The 23,907-nt window shown below is 55.8% G+C and overlaps 5 protein-coding genes across 19 annotated transcripts in view; 1 reads left to right on the top strand and 4 right to left on the bottom strand.

The window, feature by feature from the left end:
• Positions 1 to 69: 69 nt before the first annotated feature.
• On the bottom strand, positions 70 to 5,307 carry ZMYND10 (zinc finger MYND-type containing 10). Of its 4 annotated transcripts, none has more exons than XM_027038799.2 (12): positions 4,063 to 5,307; positions 3,688 to 3,796; positions 2,650 to 2,766; positions 2,475 to 2,528; positions 2,217 to 2,354; positions 2,028 to 2,140; positions 1,835 to 1,935; positions 1,333 to 1,505; positions 982 to 1,107; positions 778 to 899; positions 536 to 661; positions 70 to 447 (listed from the first exon to the last, which is right to left on the bottom strand). In XM_027038799.2, exons 1-12 carry the CDS (start codon positions 4,152 to 4,154, stop codon positions 372 to 374), a joined length of 1,347 nt encoding a protein of 448 aa, XP_026894600.1. In that variant the 5' UTR covers positions 4,155 to 5,307; the 3' UTR covers positions 70 to 371. The 4 variants fall into 4 exon arrangements, with proteins under 4 accessions (XP_026894600.1, XP_014932470.2, XP_026894603.1 ...); XM_015076984.3 differs by having other exon boundaries at positions 2,028 to 2,116; XM_027038802.2 differs by lacking the exon at positions 982 to 1,107.
• Positions 4,393 to 18,654, top strand: LOC106979267 (transmembrane reductase CYB561D2). 4 transcript variants are annotated; one of them, XM_053219331.1, is made up of 4 exons: positions 4,393 to 4,606; positions 9,471 to 9,622; positions 10,088 to 10,125; positions 10,811 to 18,654. In XM_053219331.1, the coding sequence occupies exons 2-4, from the start codon at positions 9,496 to 9,498 to the stop codon at positions 11,312 to 11,314; spliced, it is 669 nt and encodes a 222-aa protein (XP_053075306.1). In that variant the 5' UTR covers positions 4,393 to 4,606; positions 9,471 to 9,495; the 3' UTR covers positions 11,315 to 18,654. The 4 variants fall into 4 exon arrangements, with proteins under 4 accessions (XP_053075306.1, XP_026894609.1, XP_026894610.1 ...); XM_027038808.2 differs by lacking the exon at positions 4,393 to 4,606 and adding an exon at positions 8,737 to 8,924; XM_027038809.2 differs by lacking the exon at positions 4,393 to 4,606 and adding an exon at positions 8,936 to 9,086.
• Positions 5,449 to 8,821, bottom strand: NPRL2 (NPR2 like, GATOR1 complex subunit). The gene is made up of 11 exons (XM_015088213.3): positions 8,688 to 8,821; positions 8,054 to 8,145; positions 7,784 to 7,952; positions 7,536 to 7,644; positions 6,927 to 7,063; positions 6,733 to 6,830; positions 6,575 to 6,611; positions 6,363 to 6,456; positions 6,170 to 6,287; positions 5,754 to 5,896; positions 5,449 to 5,667 (listed from the first exon to the last, which is right to left on the bottom strand). Exons 1-11 carry the CDS (start codon positions 8,763 to 8,765, stop codon positions 5,600 to 5,602), a joined length of 1,143 nt encoding a protein of 380 aa, XP_014943699.2. The 5' UTR covers positions 8,766 to 8,821; the 3' UTR covers positions 5,449 to 5,599.
• On the bottom strand, positions 12,290 to 17,014 carry TMEM115 (transmembrane protein 115). Its single transcript, XM_015077102.3, has 2 exons — positions 15,686 to 17,014; positions 12,290 to 13,068 (listed from the first exon to the last, which is right to left on the bottom strand). The coding sequence occupies exons 1-2, from the start codon at positions 16,534 to 16,536 to the stop codon at positions 12,864 to 12,866; spliced, it is 1,056 nt and encodes a 351-aa protein (XP_014932588.1). The 5' UTR covers positions 16,537 to 17,014; the 3' UTR covers positions 12,290 to 12,863.
• Positions 18,655 to 19,165: 511 nt separating the features above from the next.
• The window catches only part of CACNA2D2 (calcium voltage-gated channel auxiliary subunit alpha2delta 2), a 143,851-nt gene continuing 139,109 nt past the window's right edge, over positions 19,166 to 23,907 (bottom strand). The window contains exons 27-37 of one of the 9 annotated variants that reach the window (XM_053219323.1): positions 23,605 to 23,703; positions 23,424 to 23,512; positions 23,176 to 23,226; positions 22,876 to 22,947; positions 22,620 to 22,772; positions 22,400 to 22,452; positions 22,221 to 22,276; positions 21,938 to 22,064; positions 21,678 to 21,786; positions 21,496 to 21,585; positions 19,167 to 21,408 (exon numbers count right to left, since the gene is read on the bottom strand). In XM_053219323.1, the coding sequence (XP_053075298.1) occupies positions 21,268 to 21,408; positions 21,496 to 21,585; positions 21,678 to 21,786; positions 21,938 to 22,064; positions 22,221 to 22,276; positions 22,400 to 22,452; positions 22,620 to 22,772; positions 22,876 to 22,947; positions 23,176 to 23,226; positions 23,424 to 23,512; positions 23,605 to 23,703 (1,040 nt within the window). In that variant the 3' untranslated portion in view covers positions 19,167 to 21,267. Of the gene's footprint in view, positions 21,409 to 21,495; positions 21,586 to 21,676; positions 21,787 to 21,937; positions 22,065 to 22,220; positions 22,277 to 22,399; positions 22,453 to 22,619; positions 22,773 to 22,875; positions 22,948 to 23,175; positions 23,227 to 23,423; positions 23,513 to 23,604; positions 23,704 to 23,907 lie in introns of all 9 variants that reach the window. The other 8 variants (XM_053219324.1, XM_053219325.1, XM_053219326.1 and 5 more) reach the window with 8 other exon arrangements.

Here is a 23,907-nt window from a genome sequence, read left to right as displayed (position 1 = left end):
ACCTCCCTCCTGCTGACGACGACGACGACGACGACGACGACCACCGCAAAAGGCCACTCAGAGACAGACTGTTTCTAGAGGCCAGCTTTACTGTGCTAGACCAACAGGGTCCCCACATCCGGCCCTTGCCTTTGCCCCCGCCCAGGCCTCCTGCTTGCTGAGGCAGCGCCCTCAGCCTACCCGCTGGGTAGGGCAGGAAGTGGGGAGCGCTTTACTGGAGGAGATGGGGCGGCAGCTGTACCCTTCCCCCGTTGTGCTCACCACCTGGGAAGCTGGGGCTCGGGCAGACGCTAGGCTGAGATCCTGAGGTCCAGGGCACATTCTGAGTGGGTTGTACCGCATGGGTGGGTGGCCCTCAGCGGCTGTAGCCTTCACTTGGCTCTGTCACCTTGGGCTGCCAAGACACAAGCCTTTCCGTGCTTCTCCCAGTGCTTGACTTGGCACTCCCTGCAGGCAGGTGGGCCGGTGAGCATGCAGTGCTTGTGGGGGGTATGGAAGTGTGGCTTAGGAGTCCAGGGTCCTATAATACCCTCACCTGCAGCAATACCATTCATTCTGGCATCGCGAGCAGCGTTTGGAGGCCTCTGCACTGCAGTAGGCACAGCGGGGCCGCTCTGGAGCTATTGCCTCTAGCACGTCCAGCCTGTAGGTCTCAGCCCATCTAGGAAAGAGGTCAGGAAAGCCTGGTTGGGCCTGGCCAGTGGGGGCACAAGAGCACCGCTGTGTCCATGCCTTCTTCGTATCTCCCACCCCTTCTGCCCACTCAGCAGGCCACACCTTCGTGCCTGCAGCTGCAGGTCTTGCTCTGAGGGGCTGAATACATGCCGCAGCTGGTACTTGGCAATAGCCTGCCACTTGCCTCTGTTCTCTCTCTCTAGCCGCTCCCAGATTTCTGGGATCTGAGGGAGAGAAGTGGAAAGTGTCAGGGAGGAGCTGGCAAAGTGGACAGTGGTCCTGAGCAACTAACTTGCTAGTCCCTACCTGTTCCAACACCAGGTCCTTCTTAGGGGGCTGGGTTTCAGTCAGGGCCAGGTGGGCCAGGAAGCCCTGCAGGCCTGCCAGGTTGGGAAGCTGGTCGACCAGTGTGTCTGTGAGGAAGGCCTGAAGCTGCAAGGGAATCCGGGGGAGGTCAGTGTGAAGTGGTGCTGACCAGAGAGGGCCTAGGCTGTGCTGGGTTGAGGTGCGTGTGGGGACCTTGTGCCACTAGCTGCTTCATCACCTGAGGTCCGAGGTCTGGAAAGAGGACTGGGGCTGATGTAGGTGGACAGTGATAAACAGCAGGGGTGGGATGGGGTGGAATGGGGTGGTACCAATGCAGGAGGAGCTCCCCACCTTGAGTAGCTGTCCCTTGGCAAAGCTGGTGAAGCAGTAGCGGGCCCGGGCTTCGTGGCTCAGTAGCAGGTTGTACAGGGCAATCCACACCTGCCCATCCAACTTGCTCAGCTTTTGCTGCTCTGAGGGGGCCACTGTCTGCCAACGGCCACCCTCAAATTGCTGCAGCTTGCCTGGGGAGAAGAACCAGTGCACTGGGAGCAGGTGTTGCACACTCTGAGTCAGACAGCTGCATGGGCTGGGGTGCTGCCCAAGTGCACGACTTGCCCAGGAGGGGGTGCTGCTTGCTCCAGAGCAGGGGAGTCCTTGGTAGTAGACAAACAGGCCTTGCCTGCTGCGGAGCCCAGGTCAAAGCCCATCTTGGGTGAGGCATCCTGGTATCCTCTATGGGCTAATGGGCAGAGTTTGTCTGCCTGTGTGTGCAGTCTGCCCATACCCATAAATCCTGGAGGATGTTCTGGAAGCAGTGAGCTGGGGCTTAGGCAGTTCAGGGAGGGTTTACCTCCTTCCCGCCGGCTCCACGGATTGTGCTCCAGCAGTTCAACCAGGAGGCAGGGCAAGTTGTGGGTACTGAGCATGCGGTTCAAGGTGCTCAAGGAAAGGCTAGGGGTGGTGGTGGAGAGAAGCGAACAGAAGCTAAAGGCCCAGGCTCTCAGCCTTCCACTGAAGGTCCCAGGCCTGGCAGAGCTGCCCACCTGTCCACACAGTCTGTAATGTAGCGCAGCACTGAGAGGGCCTTCGATGCGATCTCAAACTGCATCAGCTCTGCCTGCTTCTGCAGCTCCTGGGGGGCGACATGGTGCTCAAGCTGGGCCACCCCCTGCTGCCCAGGCCTCAAAAGAGCCTGATCTAGCCATTGACACCCCCAGGGAACCTCAGTCTACCTGCATGGGGGTGCTGGACTGGCACTCCTCCTCTTCAGGAGGGCCACCATGGCTACTCCGGGCCACCAGTAGAGTCAGTTTTCGGTGGCAGTAGTCTATCAAGTCCAAGACAGCGTCCTCTGCTGACTCACACACCTCCTGAGAGGCAGGCAGATGGGAAACATTCTGTCTCTGATGCTCTTTCCACATAGACACAACCTCCCTCCCTGTCAGGCCCTTGCTGGGAGCAGTAGCCAGTGGGCAGGGCTGATGCCTCACCTTGTGGAAGAATACTGTCTCCAGAAGGTTGATGATGGAGGCCTCATGGTGCACCTGTCAGAGAAAGAGGACAGAGCCTGGGGATACTGAAGGAAGGATGCTATTACCATCTCTCTTCTCTAGTCCAGGGCCCTCTACAGGCATGGGCAGGATATGACCCAGGAACCCAGCTCACCACCATGTATATGGGAAAAGTGTTCTGGGGCTTGAAGTCCTCCAGTCTGCACAGCACAGGGAACACCTTCTGCTTCCACATCTCCACTGCAATCAGCTCCTCAACTAGCATCGGGATCTTTGAGGGGGAGGGGAAGGACGGATGAAGTAGGCCTACCTTGGCCTGTTAATGCTCCCATCCCTGGCTCAGCCCAGCCCAACTCTCCTCAAACTCTTCTGGGCTCCTAGATTCTCCTCGTAGGCACCTTCCCAACCTCTCTCCGGCACCTTAGACCTTCATTTCTAGCTGCCCTCAAAATCTCTCTGGGGACATCCTCAATGCTTCTTGTTATTGGCTCTTGCTTTGTCCCTAGGCTGCCTTGCTCCACCCTGCACCTACACCCTTGTCCCCTCTACCTCTATCCAGACCTTCCTTCAGGCTGGCTCTCCTGCTCATGCCCTCTCTCTTCTTGTCTCTGTCCTCTGTCCTTCCAAAGTTCTGGTGTGTCTTGACCTCACTCTTACTCTGGGCCCTGCAGTTTCCTAGTCTTCTACCCTCACCCCCATTGGGGGGGGGGGTCCACCTTTTCTTCACAGAGGAAGCTTTTTGTCAAGTGATATCTCAGGTCACTTATTCCAGCCACCTCCTGGCTCATGTTCCAGCCAGGTTGATCCCTGATTTCCAACTCCTCTCTCAAGTTAGGAAGGGTGCCTCCTTCCATGCCAAAGCCCCACCCCCTTTTCAGTGAGGGCCCCCTCTGGCCTGACAGACTATTCAAGGATGTCTTTAGAACTTAGGCCCTCCCCCCACAGCCTAGGCTGTTGTATGATCCATGATTATCTTCCAAATCAACCCACACCTCACACTTGGCCTGGTGTGCCAGGGTCTTATCCAAAGGGGTGCAAAGTCAAATGTGCAACACACTCCTCTCTTTTCCCTTGGGGAAGACAAGTGTACCAGCCAGAGGGAAGCACAGGCACCCAGGGTACTCTTGAGCAGTAGAGTGGTGGTGTGGAAGGTGGTAGGAAGGCAGGAACCCTGTTTGTGGCCCCAGCATACCTTCCCATGGGTGACCAGCAGCTCCTGGATGGGCTCGCCCTGGCTGGCTGTAGCATCAAGGATGGCCTGCATGTTCAGCTTCTCCAAGTTCTCATGCTGCTGGTTCCATCTGTCCCAGAGAGCAGGGGTGTATGTGCATTTGGGTGCACATATGTGCATTAGGAGTGGAGTGAGGCCCGGGTCCTATTGAAGCCTAACCTGATCCCAAGGGGCCAGAGAGGGCTCAGGACCATACATCCCCTAACTTGAGCTTTGTCTTCTCACCTGGAGGCTCTTCCACACCGGGTACCCTTCCCCCCCAGTGTCAGGCCTGTAGTCCCCCATTCAAGGATTCTGACCCCAAAACTCCTCCTGACCCTGATCCAGCTGCCTCACCCTTCGGATCCGATCTCGCGCAGCGGGAAGCTGCGCAACCCCCGCACCAGTACGGCAGCCTCCCCCGGCAGTAGCAGCTCCAGGTCGCCCATGTTGTGGCCGGGGACCGAGAGCGGGAAGGCAGGATTCAGCTGACCCTGGGCAGCAGCCGACGCTGAAGTGAGGGTGCTGAAGCTCTCGAGGACGACCGAGACTCGCAGGGTCGACGTCTTGGATACAGCCGTTGCGGAGTGGTTGGGGCGCGTGGGTCCGCGCCGCCATGGAAACGGTTAGTCCAGCGCCTGCGCGCGCTGCGCAGGCTCCGGCCCCGCCCCCGCCCCCCTCGCTTTTCCGGCTGCAGTTAGCCCTCTTTGGACTCCCAGAACTTTCTCCTTCACCGCCTGCGGCTCACGGGTCTGCCCTGAGTACCGGACTCGGGTGGCCTAGGCTTCCTCCTAGGACATCAAATCGACCCGCACGGGGATGGGGTCACCTCGCCCCCACCAGCTCTTCCTGCAGCAGCTCTACCTCGGCTGTACCGCTTCTGCGTGGTTTCCTGCCTCCAGTATGTCTCCTGCCCGACTCCACCTGTTGGCTCTATCCCCTAAAGTACTGCCCAGTGCCCACGTCTCTCCATTCTAGCCTAGCAGGCTGCCAGCACATGTCATGAAGTAACTGCTGTAGTCTTTTTCTAGGTGACTCTGTGGACGCTTCTAGTCCTCGAAATAATGTCCAAAGCAGCTTATCAGCAATTCTGCAGTATTAAGGTCTTGCCCCTTCCTTACCTCAGTACTTCATCTGTTGTCCCTCTCCCCATTGCTTCCCATGTTTCAGCCCCAGTGGGCCTCTCTTGGGTTCCTTACACATCTTTTTTTTTTTTTTTTTTTTAAATGTCTATTTATTTTTGAGGGGGGGAGAAGCAGAGAGAGAGGGATACAGAGGATCTGAAGCAGGCTCCTGCTGACAGCAGAAAGCGTGATGCAGGGCTCCAACCCACCAACTGTGAGATCATGACCTGAACTGAAGTTGAAAGCTTAACCGGCTGAGCCACCACCACCTGAGCCACCCAGATGCCCCAGGTTCCTCATACATCCTAAAGTTGCTTTTACTTTGCACCTGTTCCCTCTGCCTGGAATACTCTTCCTCCTTCAGGCCTCAGTTCAAGTCACCTCAGCGAGGCCTTCCTTGCCCACTTAATCCAGGACAGCCCCAGCTCCCACCCCAAGTCATTCTTCATCACAGCTTCCTGATTGTTTCTTTCTGGCTGTTATTTCAGTTTATAATTACCCAGCACATTTACTTGTCCATAGCCAGTCTTGCCCACCAGATGGCACACCAGGGTGCCAGGACCTCAGCTATTTCACTGCCAGTTCTCCAATGGCTGGTTTAGAGGCGGTACTCAATAAAGACAGGTTGAAATGGGTGATTTTATTCACAGAAGTGAGGGTCAACCTTGAGACAATATGGACTAGTCTACTGGTCTAGCCCTCATGTACCAGGCAAGGCTTAGCAGGACAGAGTAGCCACAGCCATGTGCCTAGACCAGGCCACCCCAGTCTCACTTCCAGCAGATGATGATGTTGGGGTCATTTTCCAGCCGTTCATCAAGCTCGTGGTAGCTCATGCCTATTTGGGACAGTGCAGGTGAGGTGAGTAACCATGACTTGACCACCCTGCCCTGCCCCAACCTTAGCTGAGCTGCCTGCCCCCACCTGTTTTGCAACAGATTTCATCGTAGCTGTGGCAGCCTGTGTAAAGCCGGGCAGGATGGCTCCGCTCCTCCCGAGACACCCGCACAGGATACTTCTGTAGTCGTCGGATGAGGTTCTTCATAAGCCCGAACTGGATAAGCTTCCTGGGGTGGGGTTGAGGGAGAGGGGGATGATGCCCTGGCCAGGACTTCCTCCAGCCAGGCCAACTCTTTCCTGCAGTCTCCCTTCCCATTTCGTCTCAGTGACCAGACTGGCCTCCAAACACATCATCTCCAGAAAGCCTGCCTGGACTAGCAGTGCCACATGATTCTGCTCACTGGGAATCTCCTGATTCCTCTCTAACCTGGGGCTCCAGAGAGATATAGAGTATCTGCCTTCAGGCAAACCCCTCATGCCCCTGGGAATCCCCTTCTGACCGTTCATCAACGCGCTGCAGCTGCTGGGGGTGGCGGCCAATGAGGTCTCTCACAGTAGTGCCAGGGCTCAGACTGCAGTACAGCTGGAACACATCCCGGAGACTGGCCCTCTTGTGCCCTGTGGGCACCAGGGGTCAGATCTGCTTGTACCTCTGCCCTCCCGAAGATGGCCTCCCCGAGAGCCCGCCACTACCTTGCTTGGTCACATAGGATAAACACGCTTCCTGCAGGGACTTGTCATCTACCAGGTCCTGGACCTTGGGTGTCGGGCAGTACACATTGGAATACTGGAAGGTAGCAGGAGGCACAGGGGGCTCAGTGAGGGGCTTGCAAGTCTGACACAGCCCCAGTCTGGCCAAGCCACATGATCCACTCTCTGCTTAACCAGACCCCAGACTCACCTACCTGGAGGATGGACACCAGTGTCACAACGCCATAATACCTGGGGGAGATAGTTGTGCTCAGCTTCTGAGGGCCATGCCTTCCCAGCCCCCACACTCAGGGTCCCAGGGCTCTTTCCTGGCTAGCAACCCTGTCCTGAGTGTGACTGTTGCCGCACTTACAGCAAGTTCTGGATGGCAATGCGCACCAGGTTTAACTCCACATCTGCCTCTGCTGAGATCTTCTGGACATGGCGGAAGCCGTCAATGTAGGGCAGGATCTGGGCAGGGCAGGGCAGGGCAGGGTCAGCAGGGATGGGATGAGGCCAGGGCTGTGGCCAGCTCTACGTGATGATACCCAGGGAGGGCTAGCACACCTGTTGTGTGGTGAGGTCCCACTGTGAGTTGAAGAAATCCTCCTTGTCTTTGGTAAAGACAGGCACATCATACTCCTGGGCCACAGGAGGGTCAGGTCGCTGCTCAATCACCTTCAAGTGGATGGTGTTGGACTCATCTGCAGGGGACCCACCCATATCTTCAGTGTCATCTCCTTTAAGAGGCCCTCAATTACCCTCCGGTCCTCCCAGAAGCCCTTGATGGAGATGGGTAGCTCTGGGTAGGGCCAGTCTCCCCCTTCCCCTCTACTTTAAACTCTATGCCTAATGTGGGGCCTGAACTTACGACCCTCAGATCAAGACTCACATGCTCTACTGACTGAGGCAGGCAGGCACCCCAAATCTTCCCCTTTCATGGAAGAAGAGATAGGTCCAGAGAGGGAAAGGAATATGCCCAAGGAACATGAAGCATGGCCTCCAAATCCTAAATCCTAACATGCACTGGACCTTGGACATCATCAAGCCAGCTCATGGCTATTTATTGGCCACCAATTTGTTCATTAGTCTTGTCCATGGCTGGGCTTGCCTTCCCCTGCTATGTTCCTATTCTTCCTCTACCCCTTTGCTGTCCTTGCAAAGGCTGGGCCATACCGATGGGCAGAGTGCACCGGCCTGAGGCATTTAGCTCCTCCAGCAAGATGGTCATGATGGGCACCAACTTCTGCTTGCTCTCCTCTGTTGACACGAAGCTGCTCTCTAGCTGAATGGAGCATGGACAACATGGTGGGCACACCCTGGGACCCCTGGCCAGCATCCTGCCCTGGCAGATTCCTAGGTCTGGAGGGCTTTGGAAACATTTGTCTGCCTGCCCATCCACTCAAGCCCATTGTGTTGCAGACCTCCAGTGTGGTCAGGTAGCCAGCCAGCTTTTTGACGATGGGCTCAAGGGCACAGGTCTTAGCCTGAGCATCACACACGAAGCCTAGGTTGAAGAGCAGGGCATTGCGGCTGTACTTCTTGTGCTCGATGCATACAGGGCAGCCGATCAGTTTCTTCTCCATGGCTGTGCTGGATGGGGGGAACAGGTGGGAACAGAGTCAGGTTCTTTCTGCTCCCAAACTTGTCCTCTCCTCCTGGGACATCCCCCGCCTTCCCCACTAGGGCCTCACACAGTGATAAGCTTGTTCTGCAGCTCTGGCTTGGTGATGATGTACACTTGGACTGTGTCAAACAGCTCCCGGGAGATGAAGTCTTCAGGGACCTGGGAGGCGGAGTGGCAAGAGGCCCCTTAGTGGACCTTGGGACTAGGCATAATACCTTGGGGGACCCCCAAGGACTAAGCCCTCTTGTCCAGCGTTTCACCTCTCTCCCATCCACCCAGGCCTACTACTCCTTTGTGTTTCCAAACACACTCCAGGTTCTCACCTGCCTCCCGTCTTTTGCATATGCTGTTTCCCCTACCTGGCACACACTCGCCTCCATCTAAATTCCTAAGCATCCAGGGATACTGTAGGACCGCGCATCCCTACCTCTCTTGGGAACTGATACCTCCTCTGGGTCCCCACAGCCCGATTTCTCACAGTCACTGTCTATGGGATGTTTGTTTGCTCCCCAACACTGGGAGCCTGGGACCTGGGTCTGAGTATTCTCTCGGTTAATGATTCTCCATGAATGAAGGAGTGGTGTGACTGCGTGCAGCACGGGGCACGGGAATCCTCTGCTTCCAGGCAGCCTGCTTGAGCTCGCGAGAGCGTCCCTCTCCCCGTCCCCCTCTGCCCCCAGCCCCGCGAGCCCGGATGGCACCTGATAGGTGATCTTGGGTCCCAGCGTGGGGTGGAACTCGCTGAAGAATATGCATTCGATACGGCAGCCGCTGCCCATGGCGCCAGCAGAGCCCAGGTCTGTAGTCTCTGACGGCTGGACCCCCTGCGAACACCCATCGGAAACAGCCCGAAGGCCTGGATGGTGGATCAAGCGCGCTTGCGCACTCACACCCGTCACGCTGTCTGCCCAACGGCGCCTGCGCAGCGTGACGGAGAGGTGTGGCGCGGGGGTGGGGAAGCTTGTCCCAGGCAGTCCCGGGTGGGTAGACGTCGCACCCGGAAGTAAAGCGGCTCCGCGACGGAGCTGCAGTGCGCGCGACAGGGGCCTGAGTATCCCGCTTTCTTGGGAAGAAACCACCAAGTCGGGTCAGTGCTGCAGGTGAGGCAGGCGAGTCCCTAGCATGTAGGGTCAGCATGCCAGCGGCACGTGGGGAGACTGTGCGCGAAGGGATTCAGGCTGTAAAGTCGGGAGCAGATGGGAACTACAATACCCGTAGCGCTTCACGCGCTTCCTGCTGGCGCTCCCGTCCGGCGATGGCGTGATGCACGCTGGGATTTGTAGTCTATTACTCGGCCTTGCGCATCCTACCTGGAAGGTGGGCCAGTGATCAGTGTCAGTTCAGATACTGGGTACAGCTGACAGGCTGCCAGCCCTCGCCTACTTCTTGGAAGAGAGTGGCATTCCTGCCCTGCAACCCTTGCTCCAGTGTGAGGAGTGGACAGCAGGCACTTGAGACCCTTGCTCATTCTACTATGCTTTCAGGCTCCAGCCACTGGCCCGGTTGACCATGGCCCTTTCTGTGGAGACCGAGTCACACATCTACCGAGCTCTGCGCACTGCCTCTGGGGCTGCTGCCCACCTTGTGGCCCTGGGCTTTACGATCTTTGTGGCTGTGCTTGCCAGGCCTGGCTCCAGTAAGTAGAATTCATAGTTGACTTCTGGGAAGGAAAGTGCCCCTTCTCCTGGGGAGCAGGAGCAATAGGAAGCCTTGGGCCTGACTCCTGGGAAAGGCTTGGTTGGCTGGGGGACATCGTATGCTGGAGGAATAAGTGGGGAGGAAGTGAGTGTGGGGGCTCTGTCAGTTTGGCCAGAGTACCTGGCTCTTCTTTCCTTGTCTTGGTGCTCCACTTGGCTGCCTTGTGTGAAGTGCTAGGAGAAGGAGGGAGGCCTGCCAGAGGAGTGGCAAAGCATGGCCTCTGCTCCACGGAGGGACCAGGAAGCAAGGATAGGTGTGGGATCAGCTTGTTGCAGTAACAGGGGCCTTAGTATTTTGGCAGCACTTCCTTGGGCGATGCGCTGCCCGTTTTCCTCAGACTGTAGGGATCGGTGTGGCTGGGTTCTTCTTGCCTCAGCCTCACAAAGCCTCCTCTTCATTCCAGGTCTGTTCTCCTGGCACCCCATGCTTATGTCTCTGGCTGTAAGTAGTGGCCCTGGCCAGCTCTTAGGGGCGGGAGGGAGCATAGTTCCGGGTGGTAGCCCGGGTAGCCTCTGAATCCTTATGGATGCTTAATATCTCTTTGGAGGGGTGGAATGTGGAACTGGAGGAGTCGCATGCTCCAACACCTGCCTGTAGTATATAAATCAGACTTGAACCAGAATGTTCAAAACCCAGGGCAAATTTGCCTAAGCACAAAATGAGGCTTTATCCACCTCCAGGCAAGAAGCTTGGAAAATGATTTTTGAGTGTACCTGTGTCTCTTTTTACCTTAATTTATGGTGATGCATCTAATTTTCCCTGAAATAGTGCACCCATGTGGCCAGCTCTTGCCAAGTAACTGTATCCAGCCCTGTGTTAGGGAAACAAAGCTTGTGAATCATTTATAACTGCCACATCTCAAACCTTGTGTTTGCTGGGTAATGTAGCAGACATGACATTTCAAAATAGCACCTAGGAAGAAATGGGAAGCGGTATATACCTCTTGCCAGTTACTAAGGGCAGATGTCCTGTCCCTGATAGAGCTCCCCACTCTTGCCCCTCCAAATGGATACTCTTGTCATTGGGTAGAGAATGGAGAGGGGGAATCTGCCCACAGTGACTGGCAGCTTAGAAAGTTATCTGAAGCTTTTTTTCCTGACTTAGTTTCCCATCCCTGTTTCCCCAGTTCTCTTTCCTGATGACCGAGGCACTGCTGGTGTTCTCTCCTGAGAGTTCGTTGCTGCGCTCCCTCTCACGGAAGGGCCGAGCACGCTGCCACTGGGTACTGCAGCTGCTGGCCCTGCTGTGTGCACTGCTGGGCCTAGGTCTTGTCATCCTCCATAAGGAACAGCTTGGCAAAGCCCACCTGGCCACGTGGCATGGGCGGGCAGGGCTGATAGCTGTGCTGTGGGCCGGGTTGCAGTGCTCAGGTGGGGTGGGGCTGCTCTACCCTAAACTGCTGCCCCGCTGGCCCCTGGCTAAGCTCAAGCTATACCATGCCACTTCTGGGCTAGTGGGCTACCTTCTGGGTAGTGCCAGCCTCTTGTTGGGCATGTGCTCCCTCTGGTTCACCGCCACAGTCACTGGTGGGGTCTGGTACCTTGCTGTGCTATGCCCTGTCATTACCAGTTTGGTCATCATGAGTCAGGTGAGCAACGCCTACCTGTACCGCAAAAGGATCCAGCCATGAGCTCTTCCCAGCCTAGAAGCCTGGATTTGCCCCTCAGTGTAGTAGTGGGGGCTGGGGCCTCCTGGATTTTCTCAGCTAAGTCATGAGGACATCTCAGGCACTGGGGAAGTCTAAAGTAGGAGTCTTGTGTGTGACATTTTTTGCTTGCTCCTCATGGTGGAGTGCTTCCCCTTTTCTTCTGTACTGTCCCAGAGGAGCTTATGGATGATGTCTGGATGAAGCTGGGGTTGCAAACCTACTTCCCCAGCAACTCAACTCATACTTGTACTGGTATGTCTGGAAATTACAGGAGAGAAAAAAGCAAAATAAAGAAGAATGACTGAAAAGACCGGATGGGAGGAATAGCTTAGAACTGGGGATAGTTCTCACTAATGCTGTCAGAGTGAAGAAACAGGCAGCTAGGCAAGATGGGGACCCCTGTCCCTGGCTGCTCACTGAGGGGCTGAAGCTCTCCCAGCACATGAGCTCTGAGATCTGGCTGCTGAGCCTCCTGTGCCCTCCGTGCCACCCAGGGCCCTAGATGAGTGGCCCTAGATGGTACAGCTATGTGTCCTTTCACTCTCCCACCTGCATACTGTGCTGGCATCGCCAAACTGGTGGTTAGATGTGGACAGTGACACGGTGGGAGCTGGGGATGGGCTGTTTCCATAGGTGTCAAGCACTGACCACTGTCTTGAGAGTGAGCAATCGATAAGAACACTCTTTATGGTAGAGAGGCCCTCAACCATCCGATCTTCTGGGCAGAGCCTCCCTGACTGGGAATCAGAGAGAGAGAGAACATGAGTAAGTATTGGAAGTGACAGCTCTGGGAAGGGTGTTTAACAGTGGGGGTAGGGGGAGTGGGGGCAATAGGCTTCTTATTCAGCTGGAGCTGGCAGGGAGACCAAGCCCTTGAACCTAGAGTAAAGTCCCTAACTTTGCAGTTGAACATAATGAGGGGGCTGCCCAAGGTGGTCTGATAGAGCCCAGGAGCCATACCTCAAAGAACTGCTTTATTGATACTGCGAGGCTGGGCTTCACTGCCCACTCAAGTGGTCCTGTAGAAAATACTTGGGAGCCGTGGCTCTTCTGGCCAAGAAGCAGCCATAGCCACAGCAGAGGGAATCAGAAATTTTCACATGAACATAGTCTTTCTGAGGGTGGGCAGGAATGTGCAGCCCTGCACTGGCTGGACCCCCAGAACGTTTTTGGCAAATCCTTGCCTTGGCTCAGGGCTCTTGGCAACCAGTGTCAGGCATCAGGGTTGGCCCAGGAGGTGTGGCACCACTGTCCCTGCAGCCACTTGCTTGGGGCTGTCTGCTGAGGTACAGTCTTACCTCAGATGGCCCGGGCTGGCTGACACTTCAGAGGCCCCATGCCTGGCATAGTGGTTGTCTGGAGTTGGAACCAGGTAGCAAGAGTCCTGGGTAGTGTTGGCGAGAGATAGCAGAAGGCTGTGGAAACCCCCAGCAGCCCTTCTTCCTTCTCAGAGCAGTCTGCCCTGGAGTAGCTGAGAGGTGTCAAGGGGGGGCTTGGGAGAGGAGGCGCCTACACTCAAGGTGGTCTGGAGTTACAGCTTCGGCGGAGCTGCCTCGAAGGTGATCAGGCTGGATTCTGGGGCAGCCCCCTTCCCTGGGAGCATGGGGGCCTTGTCTGAGGGTAGGGGGCTATCCACCTTGGCCCCTGCCTCCTCTTCATCGTCATCCATGCTTGGCCAGACGGACTGGTCCTCCACTCTCTTCAGACGCTCATTGAGGGCCTTCAGGGCCAGTTGCCTGGAGCCAGAGGAAAGATGACAAGTCACTTGGCTCATGCCCTGTACTCTTCCCCCATGAAGCTGACTCCCCCTACCACCCAGACTTCTCTCAGAATTCTATGTATTCCCCTTCACCATGCAGGGCCCAGGGCTTCCCAGGGACTGGAGAGGGCCACCTCTGCCATCAGAAGAAGGACCCAAAGGCTGTAGAGCCTCCCCTTCATAGCCAGGGCACCTTCAGGCTGAGAAGGCCATCAGGGTGTTTGCCATACTGTCCACCAGGCCAGTCCCACGAATGATTCTGAGGGTGGTGCCTAAGCATGGGCAGAGTTGGTACCCCAAGAAAGATGGGTGGAAGGAGTCCCTGAACATGGGAGTTTCTGCCTGGGCACTGGTATCACATCCAAGGAGAGAGTTATTACTTCTTCCTCTCTCCTCATTAGGGGTGTTTTGAGTCTCCTGGCAAGGGTCTGTGGGGAATGCTGGAATGCAGGCACCTATCCTGGATCTCAACCTGGGAAGCAGGTCCAACTTGGGTCAGCCCACCCCTCCTGACTCTAATGTTCTCCTTCCCAGAAGAATCCCCAAAGCCACCACTACCGGTGTTAGAGCAGTGAACACCAAGTCCTTGCAGAAAGAGGAGGAACAGCCCATTTGGACGGGACACAGGCCAAAGCTTACTGGTTCCACTGGACAAATCCTTTTGGATCTCACTTGGGGGGAAATGGGAAAGTTGACTAGAAGATATACACGTGCACTTGGGACCCTAGTCTACCAGGAGGTAGAATGCCCGTGCTGCCAGGCAAAACTTTCACTAGTGGTCACTATGAAACCCTGATGCCTCAACCTGTTTGTGCTACAAGCATGGGGGAACAGCCTGTAATAGCCTTCCAAGTTCCAGCAGAGAACCAAAACCTCCACCATACCAGGGAACGTGACAGAAAAGGCAACAAGAACACAGGCGCAGAAAACCCAAGCACAATTCCACCCTTTCCTCCAGCCTGACACATGGCGAACTGGCATAAACAGGACAGTCCTTCCCTGTGCTACCCAGGCTTCCATCCTGGAGACTGCCTTGTCAGTTCTGTCTAAAGTCTGCCAATATAGAGAGGTAATAGCATGCTAGTCACTTCCTCACAAGAGTCAAAGATAGGAAACCCTGTCTCCCCACTACTAGTAGCCATTTGGGTTTGGGAGTGGCATGCTGCCAGATGTCCAACTGCTTGGAGTAGTAACAACCATAAGGCTACGTCAAGAACCCACATCCTGACAACCTCGCCTACCCCAACCTGCCATTTTCTTGGGCCTGAGCAGAGGTGTTTTGAAATGTCAGCCAACCCTAACAGTCCAAGACTTCTCACTAAAGGAGGAGTCACCACCGTGTCTTGGCCCCACCTGTAGAGCTGAGGACAGCTCAGTTTCTACCAGGCCCAACCCTCTTGGTCCCATCTTCTCCACTGTATAAAATGAAGACAGACCTGTCTTTAGAATTCATCAGCCATAGACACAAACTGTAGGGCCAACAGTTATGCCCCGCAGCATGCCTTGTGTACTTTTCAACATCCACCACCTTAGGCCATAGTAATCTGCAGCCCTTCCCCTGCTGGAAACCCCTTCATGAAAGGGGTGTGTCCCACACTGAAATCCACAGCCCCAATGGAGAGTAAGCACAGGGATAACTTTTCAGCTGAATTCATAAAACTGTCTGCCAAGAATCCATTTCACAGGTGAGCAAAAGCAGAAGCTGACAGGAGGAACAAAGCCTGCTCCAGGCTTCACTACTAAAAGAACTGCCTCAAAAAAACCAAAAACTCTCAACAATAGTGTTGGAAATAGAGCTGTTACCACTCTGGTGAGTCAACAGACCTGGGAGAGAGAGAGAACGAGCCAGAAAGCTGGATTAAAAAAAGATCTGCCCTGCCCTGGCCAAGGTGCATTCAGTGAATAATTCATCTGGGACTCCAGATGGTGCAGATGGCTTGGTTTACAGATAATTAAAAAGGTTGTCTCCACTCCCTGTGTGGTCAGCAGACTCCACAGTGGGTCACATGGCCTGTCCCCTGGGTTTGGTGACACATACATGCTAGAAGGACGGGGTGTAGTACCCCAAGTTTCCCTCTCAATAAGTGGCAGAGAAGCACAGCATATGAGTTTTTAAGATCCAGGAAGAGGACATGGCTCAGCATTTTGAAATTGGGGTGGCCCAGACTGCCTAATAAGAATCCCAGGTCTCTTTTTCTGTTCCTCCCTCACAGGGGAAAAAGGACCAGCAGGTCGTTTCTGGCTCCCATAGGACCAGTGTCTAGGATTCCGAGTTTCTGACATGATTAGGATTATGTGTATCTGGCCATTAACCCCTCACACAGTATAAAAGGACACTGGGCATTTCTTGGGGCTTGTTAAGTAGCCTGAGTGGTGAGAAAGGCAACTTTCACTCCTTAATGCTGGAAAACATCTACTGGAGCCCAGACTCCTACATGCTGAGTTTCTCAAAACCACAAACTGGATTTTCTCTCTGAGTCTGCCCCACCACCTGACCCTTGGCTGCCAGCCAACATACAGCAAGTATAACAGACGATATGGGGCTTGATCAATACTCTCCTAGTTCAACAAGGTTTTGGAATACTCCACAGTACCTTCTCCGTTCTGCATCTTGAGGGTCTGTCCCTGGGAGGCTGATGGTGATGGAAGACGGGGCACCTACATCATAGCGCTTCACTGTCTTCTGGCATATCTTTACCTTCACCAGGAGGCCGTGCACCAAGTTCGCCAACAGCCCCACCACGGGCTGCAGAATCTCAGGGAAGAAGGTGGCAAAAGCGAAGTGGTCAGCCATGTCTCCTCGGCCTCGGCTATGGCGCTGGTAGAAGCGAAGATAAACCCAACTGGAGAGCAGCCCAAAGCCATAGGAGGCCAGTGCTGGGCTCTGGAGCAGCGTGGCCAGCCGCAACAGCAGCAGCAGCCCCAACAGCAGCATAGGCACCACGCTGACACGCACCTGGGGCACACGCAAGACCACACAGTCCCCCATGGTTTGCTTGAGTGCCACCAGGACACCACCTAGGAAGCCCAGGGCTCCGTGGATGCGGATAGTGAAAAGGTAGACCAAGTTGAAGGAAGCCATGTAGGTGAGGAGGTAGGCGAAGGCCCCCAACAACCCCACTGACACGTTCACCACTGAGAAGAAGATGAGCAGCTCCAAGGCCCCCCAGAGGGGCTCCAGCAAACGTCCAGCCACCACCACCGTGGCAAGACTGATAGCCACATCCCACACGTGCTGTTCCATCAGCCCATGGGTGGCGAGGGTCCAGATCCAGAAGTTGGGCGGAAAGAGGTAGCCTGGGGTAACCGCCAGGCAGCCCGTGTCCACGGCGAAGGACAGCAGGTAGAGGAAGAGTACTGTCGCACACAGGGCCTTCACCACCACGCTGGCGCTGGCCAGGATGGCCCCCAAGTGCTGGCGGGCGCCCGGTAGGGCGCGCTGCATCTTCCCGAAGGGCGTCGGCCTGGGGGAAAGGTCTAGTGTGTTAGGGGCCTCCCCGGGGCCTCGCCCCAGTCCGGCCCCGACGGGAGGCCCGGGCCCGGCCTAGTCACTGGCCTATGGCCCCGGTGAAGACTCCACTTCTGGTCGGGTTGGCTCCGGTCCCAAAGGGTCAAGTTGGGCCTGGTCGCGGGGCCGGGGCCTAGGCCCCTTGCCGGGGACCTGAGGGAAGGCCCTGGGAGGCTTCTGCACGTCTGCTCGCCTGCCTGCCCTGTGGGCCCCGCGCCGAGCTGACCGGGCTGGCGTTGATCTCAGGGCTCGGCCTATTCCATCCACTCGGGGGCCCTACGATCTGCGTGGGACTGGAGCCTAGTTCTGGGCCCCAGTCAAGTCTCGTCAGCTCCGGCTCGGCCTCGGTCTTGGCTACGACCGTACCTCCTCCCTTCCCAGGCACCGACAAACAGGGTGCTGCGCTTGCGCGCTCCCGACGGCGGTGGGATGCCCTTCCGGCTCTGCGGCATGCTGGGACATGGAGTCCTCAGCCGAAGCCGGGGACGAGCGGATATCAACTTTCTGGGTAAAACTACAAGTTCCAGGAAGCTGCGCTCCCGGGCCGTTCCAGTTGGTAAGAGGAAGGTGTGCTTGGGAGTTGTAGTACTCAGGACAGTTTCCGCCTGTTGTCGGGGAGTGGGGAGGAGTCAATAGCTTCGCTAACCTGGAGGAAAGCTGCGGGTACCTGCGCGGCAGCGAAACTGCAGACACGCGCTTGCTGAATTTCCTGGGAACAGTAGCCCCGTGCATGTACATTTGAATACTTCTGAGTGGTCTTTGTGGACAGGTGTGTGGGTAAGAATGTTGATGGTCTTGGTGTGCGTACCAGTGTGCAGGGACTCCGAAACTTCCGCAGCCTGGTGGTGTGTGTCTGATCCAGGTTGTATGGGTGTATGAGACCTGACCCAGATTGGAATTCTTGCTCTTCCATTTGGCGGCTGTGCGACACTGGCTAAGATTCCTCAATTTCATGGACGTAAAATGGAGATAATTTTACGGTGAGGGTTCAAGGGGACTGTGGTGTAAAATGCCAGTCCACTCTGGGGGCTCAGTGAGTGTGTTGCCCAGGCTGCCCTTGTTACAAGTGTGGTGGCACTGCGACTTGAACTCAGGTCTCCTGTCCCCAAAATGGCAAGGCTGGACTGCTTTTAGTGACTCTCTTCCCCATCACAGATTTCTTATCTCTAGCCTTGAGGAGGAGAGATCTCCCCCACAGACTTGGGCCAGGGTGGCCCAGGGCCCTCACTTCACTGCATTGGTAGCTTCCAGCAGTTTGTGTCCTGTGCAAACTGATTTTTTGGTGTATTTACTTTTTAAAAATGTGCATATAGTTAAAACAATTATATGTGACAGAGCACATGTATAAAGTGCAGAATCCCTTCCTTTCAGCCACTGATCTCAGTACAACTTCCGACCTGTGCATAGCCTTCTAGGTTACAAAAGGTGTTGACAGTCTTTTCTTTGTCTAGGGTCTGGACTTTAATTTGATGCCAGGGAGGGTTGCCAGCTTTAGCAAATCAAAATACAGGGTGTTCAGTCAAATTTGAATTTCAGATAGGTGAATAATTTTTAGTGTAAGCATGTCCCCAGTTTTTTTAGTATTGTTGTATCATACAATATTGGAAACATACTAAAAAAATTCATCATATATCTGACTTTAAATTTGACTGGATGTTCTACATTTTATCTAGCAACCCTATCCTGGGACCGAGCAGGCATGGGAGGGCATGGGAGCTCTCTCAGGGGTTACTAGTTAGGCATTGCTCTGTGGCCAACCACTGCAGGAGGAGTGAGGAAGAGTGTCTTTGGTAAGGCCCAGAATGTCCTCCTGCATTTATTTAGTATCCAGTGCCCCCCAACCAGGTCACCTCAGGTTTCTAGCTGAAACCTTTGCTGATTTCTTGCCTTTCTCACCAACCAAGAGAGGAGACTTAGTCTCTGTTCGTTTATCTGTCTATGGGGATAAACTAGTACCAAGTCTAAGGTGTAAGCTGACTGCCTACCAGGTGAGTGCAAAGTGTGTTGTAAGTGAGTAAGCATCAGCAGTATTAGGAAACCTCTGTTGGGGGGGGGGGGAAGGAAACTTCTGTGCTGGTGGTTACTAGTTTCTCTCCTTGAAAACAATGTGAAGGGTCACATGGAAGTAGGGTTGATTATTAAGAGAGTTGGGATTAAAATGAACAAGGGCACAGGGCAGGCCAGAGGGAGGTCTGAGAGGATTCACAGAAACTGATTCAGTTTTGGGTTCCAGAATGAGCAGTGGCAGCCAGGGAGAACACTGGGCCTTGGGCCTCCCCTCAACTGAAAAGGAGCCATGGTCATGCTTATGGGTGGACCAGACCCTGGCCTTCTCTGGATAGCAGGATGGACCTTCAAACACCAGGTCATGGACTTGGGCCAGGTATTAACTCATCGCTCCAAGTGGATGACCTGCCCACTAGGCCCTGGTGGTCTGACCTGATGGCTAGATGCCTACCTAAACTCAAATTTCATCTGTCTTCTTTCTTCTGTCATCCTGGCCTTTAAGGACAGCTTTTCTCAGAGATTATCTGAGATGCAGGATGTCAAGGATCTGGTATTTAGGAAGCCCAGGAAGCGTCATGCCCTACACCTACTGGGTACCTGGGTTGCAATAGCCTTCATTCCCAGTTGAATATTAGGTGGGACTTTGAGGTCATGGCTACCTGTCTTCAAGCTACCCAATTCCCACCCTGAGGCAGACACAGTGGATGGGAACCATTTGAAGTGAAAATATGAACATTATTTAATAACTGATCTTCTGTAATAAACCATTTGAAAATATTTTACAAGGAATCACACACACGATATTTTACAAAGTTTCTTGACTTTTTGTCACTGTTGTTTTTCTGACTTGTCTGTACAAAATAGAACAACAACCAAAAAAAAAAAAGGGCAGAGAAAAGGAAATGGCCCCCCAGTCCCCCACAGATCCCCCGAGCCCGAGGTGAGGGGGCAGCCAGGTCAGGTGGGTGATGAGAAGGATTAGACCCAGCTGGGGGTTGGACAACTACCTGATGGGGATTGTTTGTCTGTTTTCCTGTTTTTTAAACTTAAAATATATATTTATTTTTCTGTATATGTTTCTTTTTTATTTTTATATTCTCCATTGAGCACCTGACTACACTACAGTTACACACACGCCCCCGCAAGACATGGCTGGCATCTAGGCTGGGTGTACAGCATGGGTGCCCACCCTGGCACCAGCAGCGGGCATGGACCATACACACACACTGAGAAAGCAACAAGCAACGTGACATTAATTAATGGAGCCATTAATTAATGCATCACCCTCCCCCCTCCTCCCAGTCCATCTGAGCCTCTTGGCCACATCCCCCTGCTCTCCCATCCCCCACTTGCCCCCAGGCTGGGATGCCTATGGGGGAAATGATCAGAATGAATGGTGTGAAGACATGTGCCTGGGCCCAGCCTCTGTGTGTGCACAGAGTGTGTGCATGTGTGTGTGTATGCGTGCACGTGTGTGTTCAGCAGGGGAGAGCAGTTTGCTCCCCCTCCCCCATTGTGTGAGTGTGAAGAAACAGGGAGTGGAGCACAGGCCTGAGTGTGTAAGGGCCAGATTGGGGGTGGGATAGCCCAGCCAGGAGTGATTATGTCACTCTGGCTAAGGCAAAGGGCAATGTCTGGTGAAGATTCCTCTGCCAAGAGGTGCAGGCAGTGGCATGTGGTCTTGCTGGGGGCCTGACACTAGTGCGAAATGGTTACAATGAGCACCTGGTGGGGTGAGGGACATTTCCAGGACACTGGTGGCTAGGGTGGGACAGAGGTGAACCCCCTGTCCCAGCATTTGGCACTGTTTGACATTCAGCTTTAGAGACAGAGGACCAGCTGGGCTGCAGGTCAGATTAGAGGTGGGCAGTGAGCAGATGAAGTGTGCATGTGCCAACCCTCCCACTAACCCCCTGCCCTGTGTAAGGCTTTGTGAGCCCCTACCCCCACCCCATCCCATGGTGTGTTTGTGTGTGTGTGTGTGTGTCTGTGTATGTGTGTTCGTCCTCCTAGGTAAGTCTAATGTGAATCCAGTTTCTGCCCTCAGGGCTCCAGGTGTTTATGGGGTTGTGTCTGAGCCAGTGTCACTGTCACTAGCCTGTCACCTGCAGGGCTGGAAGAAGGTGGGAGGTGGCTGTAGGCCTGATACGGGCAGGAGCCATTGAGGGGCTGCCTCAGGACCTCCCTCCTGCCAGGACTTAAGACGGGATGCACAAGCCTCAAACTGCCCATCTCAACTTCATTATTCCCAGGGAATCCAGATTTGGTCCTGGGTGGGACATAAGGGCCAGGTTAGAGAAGTCCAGCTGGGGCAGGGCCTAGGTCTCCCACACAAAGGGAGCCTTGGGGCAGGGTGGGCAGTGGAGGCCTGGTTTGGCACCAGTACTGTGGCTTCCCTGTCCCAGCCCTCAGGGGCGGGTGAGTCCAGTGGGAATAAGGGGTCTGGGGTCACTTTGACAGTTCGGCGGCCAGATGTGGCTTGGGGGCCAAAGACCTGCGGCACCCTCCTTTGGGACCCCCCCCCCCCCCCTTCCAAGGCTCAGACTTGGGCCTGGCTACTCAGGTCCCTCGGTGAGGGAGGAAGCGAGGCTCTAAGGCGGGGTGTGGGGGGGGGGGGCAGGGGAGAGGCGGGGAGGCCTGGGGAGGGGCAGGAGGGGGCGCTCAGACGCGGCGCGAGGCGTGGGCGTGGACTTGGGGCTGCGGCCGAGGAGGCAAGCCCAGGAGGAGCAGCAGCTGCAGGGAGACCAGGACGCCCAGCGACGGCGGGAAGGAAGCTCCGCGGCCGCAGTCTGAGGTATCTTCCTGCGGGAAGAGGCAAGGTGCAGGTCGGCCGGGCGGCCCAGGGAAGGGAGGGGGGCCGGGATGTAAAGTGCGCCGCCCCCTCCTCACCGTCGCGTTGTAGTCAAAGCAGATATGCGGGCCTCTTCGGTATCGCGGTCTCTGCACCAGTTCACACTGCTCCGGGCCGTCCGCTGGGCATGGGTGGGGAGTCAAGGAGGCGGCAGGGCACTGAGGGGGCACGCGGGACAGGAGGGGGCGCGGGCGGCGGGGGGCGGCGGGGGCAGGATACAGTGTGTCTCTTTCTGCAGAAGCCGGCCACCCTCACACTGGCTGCACAGAGGCTTCTCGGCCACCACGAAGAGAAGGTTGGTGTTGGTCAGTCTTTGCGCGTGGAACAGCCTGGAGGCAGTCCGGAAAGGCGGGGCTTTGACTCGCCCCGCCCCTCCCCGCTGTAGCCCCGGTCCCGCTTCGGGCCGCGCCCACCCGGCAGGCCCCGCCCATGGTCCCACCAGGCTACAGCCAGCCCTCCGGTCCCGATCCCCGCGGGTACCTGGAGCAGTTTCCGCAGTCGATGATGGCGTTGTAGGAGGCGTTCACCGACCCGAAGTAGTACTGCGTCTGTTTCATGACGCAGCTGCTCTCTCGCGCTTCGGGGTTCCCCTCAGCCTCCGCGGGGTCTGCGAGGGCCCAGAGCGCCTCAGCCCCACCCATTCACCCTGGCAAGGTCTCGGGTTTCAGCCTCGCTCAACTTTAAGCCCCGACCTCCCTTTGGGATGGGTCCGGGCTTAGACTGGGGAGGGGGTTCGAGGAGGGGCCTCTAACGCCCCACCTACCTGCCTGAAACCAGCTGTGATAAATGAGGCCATAGAGAAGCTGCTGGAACAAGGACCTGTAGGGCAGGGGTCACTGAGTGGGAGTGGTCAGCAGAGGCCAGTGCCCTGCCCCACCACTTCTCTTGAGCCCTTCTGGTCAGGGAGCACCCTTCCTCCGCTCCCTTCCCCTTTGGACTCACCAGGCTGCAGCGGAGGTCCACCAGGCCAAGTTAAGGAAGTCTGCAATAGTGGGCTGCAGTGGAGAGAGGGGCATGGGCTGCTACTGCTGTCCCAGAACCCGGGTCACCCCCAGCTCTCTTGTCAGAGGTGGAGCGTCATCTGTGGGCAGGTCTCCCAGCCTCCCCCCTCCCCCCCCCCCCGTTGCCCCCCATCTCCAGACCAGGCATTGCTGGGGCTCACCACAAAGACCCCCCGGGGTGCAGCACCCAGGTTGCCTGGGGGTTGGGGGGCGCAGGCTGCCTGATAGTCGTAGGACTCTTTGCGGGTGTAGAAGGAGTTATTGTAGAGTGCCAGCATCAGGTTGGCATCCACCTCACTGAAGAACCTGCCCACCTGGGAATGCCAGGAGGGAGTGGTAGTCACAGGGTTGGCAGTGCCACAACCCCAGAAAGCTCAAACCTTGGCCTCCTCCTTCTACCCTCTCCCTGACCCTCACCTGATCCCACTGATGATTCTGGTTTGACAGCACCAGGAATCCCCCATCATCAATGAGGACACAGAGCAGGTCCTGAAAGGTGGAGAAGGAGGGGGAAGATGGAGAGGGGCTCAGGCCCAGACCTTCCTCCCCAGACCCTGGCAGTCGGGTGGTTGGGTAGAAGGGGCACCACTCCCCCAGTTGTGGTAAAGCTGTAAAGGGTGGGATGTTGAGACCCCCAGGCCAAACGATAGGCTAGGAGTTGCAGTTGGGATTAAGAAATCAGGGATCAGGGTAAGCTAGGGTTTGGGGCACACACACCTCATTGTTAACCTCGCAGTCCATCTCACAGTGGCTGCTGGGACCACACTGCTGGGCAGAGAGCAAGGACCATAAGGTGCCCGCCAGTTTTCCCCCTCCCATCACCCTTTGTACATCTAGATCCCCAGGCCATCTATAACAACCACTGCCTCCCCATAGACACAGGACCCACTCTGAGTGGTAAGGATTTCCGGGAGACTCTAGAATGGGTTTTGCTGGGCTTACTGCCCCCACACCTGCCCAAGTACCTTCTGAGGCTGGTCCTGGTGGGTACGGTTGCTGGCTAGCACCTTGAACTTCTCGGCCCAGGCCTCTAGGTCCAGCTTAACACCTACCACTATAGAGGAGAGCAAGGGGTCATCAATGCCCGCCTTCCTGGGCAGCACCCTGCCCATCGTCTCTTTCTCCACCTCCACCCCAGGCATTCACCTGCTGGCCTCAGTGTGCGTCCACCCAGGCTGAGCTCCACAGCTGTGCTGACGAGGATGCCCACTGTGTCATTCTCCAGCTCCAGTGGCCTTAACAGGGCTGGCGGTGGGGTGGGATGGTCAGGAGTAGGGGCTGGTGGTTACACTGACCACTCTGTGCTGGGCCTGTGGACCCAGGGGCCCAAGCCAAGTACCCAGTACCCAATGTAGTGTTTGGCACAGCCTAGCTCTCTCTCCTCATCTGCCCCAGTCTCAGCCAGCCTCATGTTTGAGAGGGGCCTCAGAGAGCAGAGCCTAGTCTTGG

This window comes from Acinonyx jubatus, chromosome A2, assembly GCF_027475565.1.
Source record: "Acinonyx jubatus isolate Ajub_Pintada_27869175 chromosome A2, VMU_Ajub_asm_v1.0, whole genome shotgun sequence".
Taxonomy (NCBI): Eukaryota; Metazoa; Chordata; class Mammalia; order Carnivora; family Felidae; genus Acinonyx; species Acinonyx jubatus.
This window is presented reverse-complemented; position numbering and strand designations above follow the sequence as displayed.

What these genes read in the sequence shown, in the direction of transcription:
- ZMYND10 (XM_027038799.2), bottom strand. Translation starts at nt 4,154, where the DNA reads ATGGGCGACCTGGAGCTGCTACTGCCGGGGGAGGCTGCCGTACTGGTG. An exon ending in ATTACAGACTGTGTGGACAG is followed by an intron (nt 1,936 to 2,027) that starts GTGGGCAGCTCT and finishes CACCACCCCTAG; the next exon opens with CCTTTCCTTGAGCACCTTGA. An exon ending in CTGCAGCTGCAGGCACGAAG is followed by an intron (nt 662 to 777) that starts GTGTGGCCTGCT and finishes CCTCTTTCCTAG; the next exon opens with ATGGGCTGAGACCTACAGGC.
- NPRL2 (XM_015088213.3), bottom strand. Translation starts at nt 8,765, where the DNA reads ATGGGCAGCGGCTGCCGTATCGAATGCATATTCTTCAGCGAGTTCCAC. An exon ending in CACTGGTGTCCATCCTCCAG is followed by an intron (nt 6,457 to 6,574) that starts GTAGGTGAGTCT and finishes GCTACCTTCCAG; the next exon opens with TATTCCAATGTGTACTGCCC. An exon ending in ATCCTATGTGACCAAGCAAG is followed by an intron (nt 6,288 to 6,362) that starts GTAGTGGCGGGC and finishes TGGTGCCCACAG; the next exon opens with GGCACAAGAGGGCCAGTCTC.
- TMEM115 (XM_015077102.3), bottom strand. Translation starts at nt 16,536, where the DNA reads ATGCAGCGCGCCCTACCGGGCGCCCGCCAGCACTTGGGGGCCATCCTG. An exon ending in CAAGATGCAGAACGGAGAAG is followed by an intron (nt 13,069 to 15,685) that starts GTACTGTGGAGT and finishes CTCTGGCTCCAG; the next exon opens with GCAACTGGCCCTGAAGGCCC.
- LOC106979267 (XM_027038808.2), top strand. Translation starts at nt 8,737, where the DNA reads ATGCATTCGATACGGCAGCCGCTGCCCATGGCGCCAGCAGAGCCCAGG. An exon ending in CTGCGCAGCGTGACGGAGAG is followed by an intron (nt 8,925 to 9,470) that starts GTGTGGCGCGGG and finishes CTATGCTTTCAG; the next exon opens with GCTCCAGCCACTGGCCCGGT. An exon ending in GCTTGCCAGGCCTGGCTCCA is followed by an intron (nt 9,623 to 10,087) that starts GTAAGTAGAATT and finishes TCTTCATTCCAG; the next exon opens with GTCTGTTCTCCTGGCACCCC.